The 8653-nt window shown below is 43.5% G+C and overlaps 1 protein-coding gene across 1 annotated transcript in view; it reads left to right on the plus strand.

Annotated features, from left to right (window-relative positions):
• The window catches only part of LOC147018600 (BAI1-associated protein 3-like), a 315606-nt gene extending 307257 nt beyond the window's left edge, over positions 1 to 8349 (plus strand). The window contains 2 exon segments of the mRNA XM_085898430.1: positions 3973 to 4066; positions 4818 to 8349. Of these exon segments, the coding sequence (XP_085754556.1) occupies positions 3973 to 4066; positions 4818 to 5740 (1017 nt within the window). The 3' untranslated portion in view covers positions 5741 to 8349.
• Positions 8350 to 8653: the final 304 nt, after the last annotated feature.

Genomic DNA, 8653 nt, shown 5'->3' on the forward strand with positions numbered 1-8653 from the left:
CTCCTTCACTCTCTTCTGTCTTTCTCTTCCCTCCGTCTTCCTTTCTCCCTCCCTTAATATTCTCATCAGCGAAGTAAGAGGTTGTATTTGCTAGTATTTACTATTTCATAATTACTTTTCCTCACTGACGTAGGCTAACTTAATTGCATGTTTAAAATTGTACGATTGGCTCTTTGTGCACCATCTGTTCAAGGTTTTAATTTTGTTTGGCTATTCTGCAAAAAAGGTTGCCAACCCCTGCCTTCAACCTTTTAAAACCTTTTGGACCCTTTGGACCTTTGAAGACCATTCATACCCTGTATATATTTAGGACCTTTCAGACCCTTTATATGTCTAAAACTCGAATACCCCTCAACAACCTTTTAGACCCATTAGACCCCGAAGACCTTTTGTCGAAGGGCCTTCTGCAAAAACACGAGGTTCACTAGATCAGGTCAGCTATAGGAGCATGCGCCTTGCTACATCCACTTTCTGTCGGTACACCAGGGGCCTCCGTCTGGCTATTCCCCAGACAGATGCCTGGCCCATCTCCATGTCCTTGAGAAGCCTATAAACCTGCTGCAAACACTAGGCTCGTGTTTGGCCCGTTGGACTCCTCCACTCATGAGGCTCTCTTGCTGAGAAAATCTAGTTAGCAGGATCAGCATCAGGAAAATGAGCCGCATGTCCATACAGCCGCATCTGGCACTCACAGACTATACAGATAACAAATGTCATCTTAGTCTCTCTCTCAGCAACCACTCATTGGACACAATCTGACCAGCAACAGCCAAGGATTCTCTGAAGAGACCTGGTACCGAAGGAGTAAAGTCTCCGTCTCAGATCCCTGGTCAAAGTCCAAGTCTCACATCCATAGAGCAAAACTGGGAGTACCAAGGACTTTAAACTCAGACTTTCGTCCTCCTGCAGAGGTACTCACAGCATCACACTCCATGATCCAGTGAGTCCATGACTCCACACGCCTGACCCAGACGTCTGTTGACCTCTCACTCACAACATGTGGAGGCATGATTATCACTGCCTCGGTAAGTGAATCTCTATGTGACCTCAACATCTTCACCACAAACAGGTACAGACAAGATAGCAGCATCCAAGATGTTAGTGAACGCCTGGATCTTAGTTTTGACCCAGGAAACCCATAATCCCAGCATCTCTGACTCCTCTTTCAGTGTCTCAAAGGCCCCCATAAGGATATGCAGAGTTTCCACAAAGATGACTGAATGATCTGTGAAATCAAAGTCAGAGATCTTGACAATCCAAAACAATACACCGCAACTTGATCACTTTGACATCCTCCCCAGAATCCAGTCCAGGAAAGTGCTGAAAAGTGTTGTGGCCAGTACACACCGCGGATGAACTCCAGCAACAACTCAAAATAATTTGGAGATGGAACCATCACACCTCACAGCACTTTCAGTACCAAAGTTTAGTTCAGAAATCAGATTGATCAGTTTTGATGGCACCTCAGGAAGACCGAGAATCCTCCAGAGGAGATCTCAATTCACTGAACCAAATGCTTTGCAGAGATCAACATCCGCTGCGAGCAGCCCCGACTGAAACTCTCATCTGTGTTTGGTGAGGACCTGAAGAGCAAGGATACAGTCAACTTTTGGCCTCTTTGGTATAAAGCCTGACTGCTCTGAGTGCTGGTGCTCAAGCAGATGGTGGTGACTTCTATCAAGAATTATCTGAGCAAAGACCTTGCCCGGCACTGAGAGTAGCGTCACCCCTCATTAGATGTTGCAGTCCTGGCGATCACCTTTTCCTTTCCAGAGAGGGACAACAAAGCCCCTCTTCCACTCTGTTGGGATGATGCTTGTGTTCCAGACAGAGCACAGAACTGCATACCACAACACGAGTACAGCATTTCCACCAGCCTTGAAAACTTCAGCATGGATGCCTCAGATCCCAGGGCTTCACCCCATTTCAACTGGTTCCACGCAGCCTGTGTTTCCACAAGCAAAGGTAGTTCCGGACGTGTGCGAGCGGTGTTTATGTCTGGACGGGAGTTTGTCTCTGGACGTGTCCAGGCGGTGCTTGTCTCTGGATGGCTTGGCTCCGGACCCGTCCGGGCAGTGTTTATGTCCGGATGGAAGTTTGTCTCCAGACATGTCAGTTGAAGTGTTTGGCTTCGAACGTGTCCGAGTAATGTTTGTCTCTGGACAGCTTGGCTCCGGACGCGTCCAGGCGGTTTCTGACTCGACATGTATGGATGGTATTTATCTCCAGACGTGTCCGGATGGGAGTTTGTCTCTGGACGTGTCCGGATGGGAGTTTGTCTCTGGACGTGTCCAGATGGGAGTTTTTTCCGAACGTGTCTGGATGGAAGTTTGTTTCTGGTTGTGTCCAGATGGGAGTTTGTCTCCGGACGTGTCTGGGTGCGAGTTTGTCTCCAGACGTGTCCAAGCGATGTTTGTCTACGGACATGTCCGAGTGGTGTTTGTCTCCGAATGCTTCTGTGTGGTGTTTATATTCGGACGGGAGTTTGTCTCAGTACGTGTCCTCGCAGCGTTTGTTTCCAGAGACCTTGGCTCTGGACATATCCGAGCAGTGTTTATGTCTGGATGGGAGTTTGTCTCTGGACGTGTCCAGGTGGTGTTTGTTTCTGGGGCTCCAGACTCATCCGGGTGGTGTTTTTCTCCGAGCGCGTCCAGGCGGTGTTTATGTCCAGATGGGAGTTTGTCTCTGGACGTATCCGAGTGGTGTTCGTCTCTGGACAGCTTGGAACCAGAAGCGTCTGGGAGGTGTTTTTCTCCGAATGCATCCATGTGGTGTTTATGTTCGGACAGGAGTTTGTCTCCGGACATGTCCGAGCGGTGTTTATGGCTGGATGGGAGTTTGTCTCTGGTCATGTCCGGGCGGTGTTTGTCTCTGGGCGGTATTTATAGTATGACTGGTAGAAAATTTGATTTCGGACATTATTTTGTGTTCATCTTCACTGTTATTCTATGCAGAATCATTTTGATGAGACGGTATGAATCGTAATTAACGCTCCACCGCATGTCTGCCTTTTCTTTATCTCATCTCTCGCTGCCTTCCCTTACCCCACCCCTCCTCCCTCACCCACCCCTCCTCATTCTCCCCCCCTCCCCGCTCCTCCACCCCTTCTCGCTTCCCCTCCCTCCTCTCTCTTTCTTCTTGTACCTCCTCACTCTCCCCCACCCCTCTTTCCCCCACCCCTCCTCTTTTCTCCCTGTCAGCGAAGCGATGTGTGGTATTTGCTCATATATTAGTATTTCTAGAAGCAATAGAAAAAATATATAAAAGTACACAGAAAGACCACACAAACAACAACAACAATAACCACAGCCGCGATTACAGCAGCTGCAACAACTCCGAGTTATAAAAGATCATTTTTTGCATGTTTCACTTCATTTTACATACATTCTTCATTCAGATTCACAGATAGACATGCAATATGTTTCTCAAGTACAACCTAGTATCTTTTAATTAAACCAATGAGCAGAGTGATGGGTCGGCTGGCCTCGTTCAAATTAAATTGACACCGAAAAATATTTGTGTGAAATGATTCCATATCAAGTGATTAATTTTGTTTTATTTTTTTTCTGCTTTTTATTTGCTTTATTGATGCAAAAAGGAAGGACTAAATGTGAAAATGAAGGGTTAATTTTTCTGCGCATTTTATGTATCACTCCATTTGAAGTGACCAACGATGAAAGCACTAATTGTCCTGTCATTATGGAACACACTCTTGCAGTTGATTGATTGATTTCACTCATCATTATGCACAGTATTTTTCTTGCCCATGACAGGTTAACAGATTTTAGTTCAGCTGTGCATTTTATTATTCTTCATTTTGAGTTGCAAAACTGTCATACTAAAAGTAAAATCAATTCCTCAATAAACCGAGTGGTCATTTTATTCAATTCCGCTGATGTATTTTGCTGTTTTATGTCACTCTAAGTGTCTTCAACAGTCTTACTTTGGTGTCTTGTTTCTTCTTTTTCACAGCACAATGGGAAAGCAGTGTGGCAAGATGGATATTCATTTGTTGGGCTTCGCAATATCAAGCCCTCCAAGAACTTGGATTAGGATGTTTCTGCTGGTTTTGATTGGTTTAGGAAATGTGGTATGTGCAACTAATGTGTCGATCACTTTTGGGTGTCCAATCGTCTGCATTTGTGCCGGCGATGTCATAGTCTGCGATCACCAAAACCTGACCTTACCATATCCGTGGTTGCCAACAATAGCTGTGACCCTTGACTTGAGCCACAACTCCATTGACCAGCTTCCAGATGGTTGGGCAGTCGATTTACGCCACCTTAAAATCCTGAACCTTCGAAAAAACCGATTAAAAAGGCTAAATGCTTTCAGCCTAGTAGGTCTGAATGGCTTGAGATTACTGGACGTCTCCAGTAATCACCTGGTCTCTTTGGACAAAGATGCCTTTGTTGGGATGCAGGAGTTAGAGGAACTTTTGTTATATGACAACATGTTGACTAGCATTGAACAAGACACTCTATTGGCACTCTCCTCACTTGATAAACTTTATCTCAGCCATAACCAGCTCCAAACCTTCCCCTTCGAGGTGCTGACACAAAATGATCTATTGCAGCAGCTTCATATTCTTGACCTGGCTGCCAATAAGATAGCGACCCTGCCAGTGGCAACACTTGCTGAGCTTCCACCCACCCTCAAAGATGGTCTCTATCTCCATGGAAATCCTTTCCTCTGTGATTGCCGTTTGTACATTCTTTTCTGGTTGTGGCATGAGTGGAGGCTCTGGAGTGTTATAGCACATCAGCGTAACTATTTCTGTTCTTTGTTGTTGACACAGCAGCACACACTCTCTGCAGATTCTGCAAACGTCAGTTTTACACACCTTGGTTTCTTTGCTGGAGATTGGAACACAATGAACTGCTCTTCTCCTGGAGCCACTGCCACCTTTTTGCCTGCCATTGCAGCTGAAGCCGGTGAGAATATTGTGCTAAAATGTGAGGCAAGATGGTCACGGCACCCTGAGGCCCGAAGAGCTTGGCTCACCCCTTCTCATCGACTTCTTCACGTCACAGGTATCCGCAGTGTCAATGCAAGCTCAATGGATTTGGAAAGACTATATGTTTATACCAATGGCACCTTGGAAATTTCCAATGTGCAGATTAATGATTCTGGTTCTTATACATGTGTTGTGTTGGATGGAGAGCTACAACTGAATGAGACTCTGGAGATCAATGTGACTGTGACTGCAAGATCCAAAAAAGAGGGAGAGGTCTTCAATACAGCTTTCACCACACTTGCAGCCTGCCTCATTAGTGTCATACTCGTCCTGGCCTACCTCTACTTGACACCTTGTAACTGCTGCTGCAAACAAAGTGAAGGGGATGAAAATGGTGGCAATGGTGAAGCCTGTGGCCCTTGTGAGGGTGATGTTAGACCTCGAAATGCCAGCAGTGGCCACTCATCTAGTCTCAGTGCAACTCCACAGCACCGAGATATGCTTGGTCGTGTCAATCCTTCACCGAGCAGCATGACTGCTGCTGCCAGTGCTTCGGGTTCAGCACTGGGTATTGCAACTAAGCATGTGGTGTTCCATGACAAGCCGGACTTTCCTGAACTCTGTGTTCCACTGACAGACAGTAAAAGTGGGATGCGAGAGAACAACTTGGGGGATAGGTTGCATGCTGGCGGAGCTCCCCGGGGAAATGAAAGGGTATTCCGGCCTCGTTCTGACTCTGACTCAGCGAGTTCGGTATTTTCAGACACACCGATCATGACCTGAAGCCATTTCTATCTTGCAACCAAGAGTACGCAGTACCAACTTTATTGTTATGTTTTTGCAATATCTCAGACATAGACAATGGACTAAACAGTAAAATAGCTTCCCAAATGATAAACACAGTGTATTTCAACACCTGACTTAGCCTTGCAGCAATGGGTTCACCTGGCAAAAAATACAGGAAGCTCCATGTCAGTCGAATAAATTAGCTTCAGAAAATAGCTCGTCCATATGTCAGAGACACTTCTTCCAGCAAACTTTTCCTTTAGTTAAAGGTTAACAGCTTCAGAGCAATGCTGATGAAATTCTCGAAAATTTGGTTGTAGTTAGGAAGATCCATATTCAAAAACAAAGGCACCATGAACTAGTGTAGCTGCTTGGCAGCCAAGCCTCAGGTCTGACATTCCAATCACTGAGTGGTCTTCATCCAGGACTGCAAACATTGATAGTGAAAATACCATCTGCATTTTTCAGTCACAGGATGCCCTCCCCTTGTTTTTTTTGTTTTTTTTGTATCTTACATAATGAAGGCTCATACAAGAACGAGAAAAATGATACTTGGGAGGATATAGTACTTAACACCTGGTCCCAGATGAAGACGACACTGTGGTTTAAATGTCCGAGTGTTGCCTGCAGAGCAGCTATAGTAGTTGTTGGTTTCAGTTCTGAAAATTCTGATAAAATCAATAGATTTTTTCAGTGAAAGTTTTGTATTCTTTCAAGCTGTAAACTATGAAAAAATGTATGTGTTTCATTCCTCTGTAAGCTTCTGACTTGGGACATGAGTATCCCAGGTTTGAATCCTGTTGAACTTAATCCATGAAAAAACCATGGCAGTGTGGCTGTGTATGGTGAATTGGTAAGTCATTATAGCACTTTATATTAATGCAGCCTTCAAGAGACGTGGTCGGTTTTGTCTGTATAGCCTTTTGTGGATTCCAAGGGACATGGTTCTGCACAAATTCCATTGCTGCCTGTCTTTTTCAAAGCTTTCAAAAATTCCAAATGCCCCAAAAACTTTATTTCATAGACATAGCATTTAAGTCTGAGCCTGTTCATTTATAATAAAAATGTTATTATTATTATTATTATTATTATTATTACTACTACAGTGAGGGTCAACAAAGGTGAGAAGTGAATAATCTCTCATCTTTCCTCTATATAACAGGGCACAGGACAAGAACGATTAACATTGCCAGCATTGTTTGACAACTAACCCGAGCACAAGGTCCACAAAGCTTTGCAAGATACTGTATTTCCTTTGTGAGCCGCATACAATGGAAGGCTGTTTGACTCTCAAGGGCATTGACTGTTTAGATCTTCCCTGACAATAGGCTGTCAACTCATTGCCTTCAAGAAGATTAATTACGTTCATTCCAGTGACTAACGTGTTGGTAAGTCTTCTTTTAGTCTGTTGTATTGTCATTCTATCTCTCATGATCTACAATATGGACATACTCGAACCAAACCAATGATGTTCAAGACTGCATGGATTGACAGTCATCCAGAATAATGCCTGTTTCCATTATAAAAGAACTTATTGATTGAGTTCCTCCATGCATGGAGATATGTTTTTCAGTGGAAGCATATCCATTTTTGTTGAGGAACTAGCCAGTCTCGACTCCTTGGATTTACTTGCCATCGAGTGCCTGCTTTGCCGAAATTCTTCGGCACTTATAATGATTTTAATGTGCATTTGGGCTGCCAGAATCATCTTTGCGAGAATAATGTTATTGAATTGATGACATGATTAGGCTGTCCTTGATCCTTAGTGTCTGTCGTTAGTTGCAATTGCCATAGTTGGGTATCGTAAGGCCGAATGAGGTCCTCCATGCCTGTGTTTGTATGTTGCAGAAGTTTAGCCATTTATCTTAGAGTTGAATCGTTTCAACCAAAATTGTTTTTCTTTTTTTGTCTTGTCAAGCAATTACACATACCACCATGAAAGTGACTGACAAACGTAAATGGGGAAGTCAACAAGCATATGCCAACAACAGTCATTTTCATAATCATGGGACTCGATATACTAACTCAGCTCACAAACTCCATGTATTGATGCTTGCACTTTTAGGACAAAATTGTCAAAAAGAAACAAAAACCTATTGTTATTTATGTTATTATTTATGTTCTTGTTATTTATAGTAAACATTTCCATGGAGAACACACTACTCTGGTGGTGCAGCAATTTGTAATTCATCTTGGGATCCAAAGGTCAGTGTAGTGTTGTAAACTCGAAACTGCAAAGGTAACATTGATTTGATGGCCAGGGCTGCATTCGCTGGAGCGATGCTACCTACCATCTGTCTTTAAATGATATGTCTGCCAAAGATGGGAGACAATGGCATTCCCAGCTGGCTGTTGATATGGGCAGCTGGAAAATCCAGCTCGTGCTAACAGCCTGTAAACTCGCAAGAGGAATCGACAAAATGAACCCCAGTGGAAAATACTTTGAGATTTTGTGTTTGTGGTTCTAATTATCGGTGTTGTATGTTTTGTATGTTCCATTACAGCATTTGGTGTATGCAGCATCATGTTACAAGATATTTCTGTTAAAGGTGATCAGCAAATGTGAATGAATGAACCGCATAGTAAAGGTTTTTATTTTAACTCTAGTTGTATTTTGAGTCTCCTTGTTTTCTCGCATTTTAATACATTTCTGAAAAATTATTTTATGTCAGACTTGGGTGCTTTAAAAGGCTGATGGAAGAGCTTGAACATACAATGTAGGTAGAACTTAAAGAGAAACCAGTGTACTTCAATATTGATTACAAGGGCCTTTTTAATCATGAACAGATCAAAACAAAAGATTGGCTTTGATTCCAAAGTCTCTGCATGAGGTGCTGGCCAACCCAAACGGAATGTCAAAAGGACACCCCAAGCGTGTTTGTATGTTTATAGAATGATAATAAACAGGGG

This window comes from Eptatretus burgeri, chromosome 10 (genome assembly GCF_056783735.1).
Source record: "Eptatretus burgeri isolate ZD-2024b chromosome 10, Ebu_testis_v1, whole genome shotgun sequence".
Taxonomy (NCBI): Eukaryota; Metazoa; Chordata; class Myxini; order Myxiniformes; family Myxinidae; genus Eptatretus; species Eptatretus burgeri.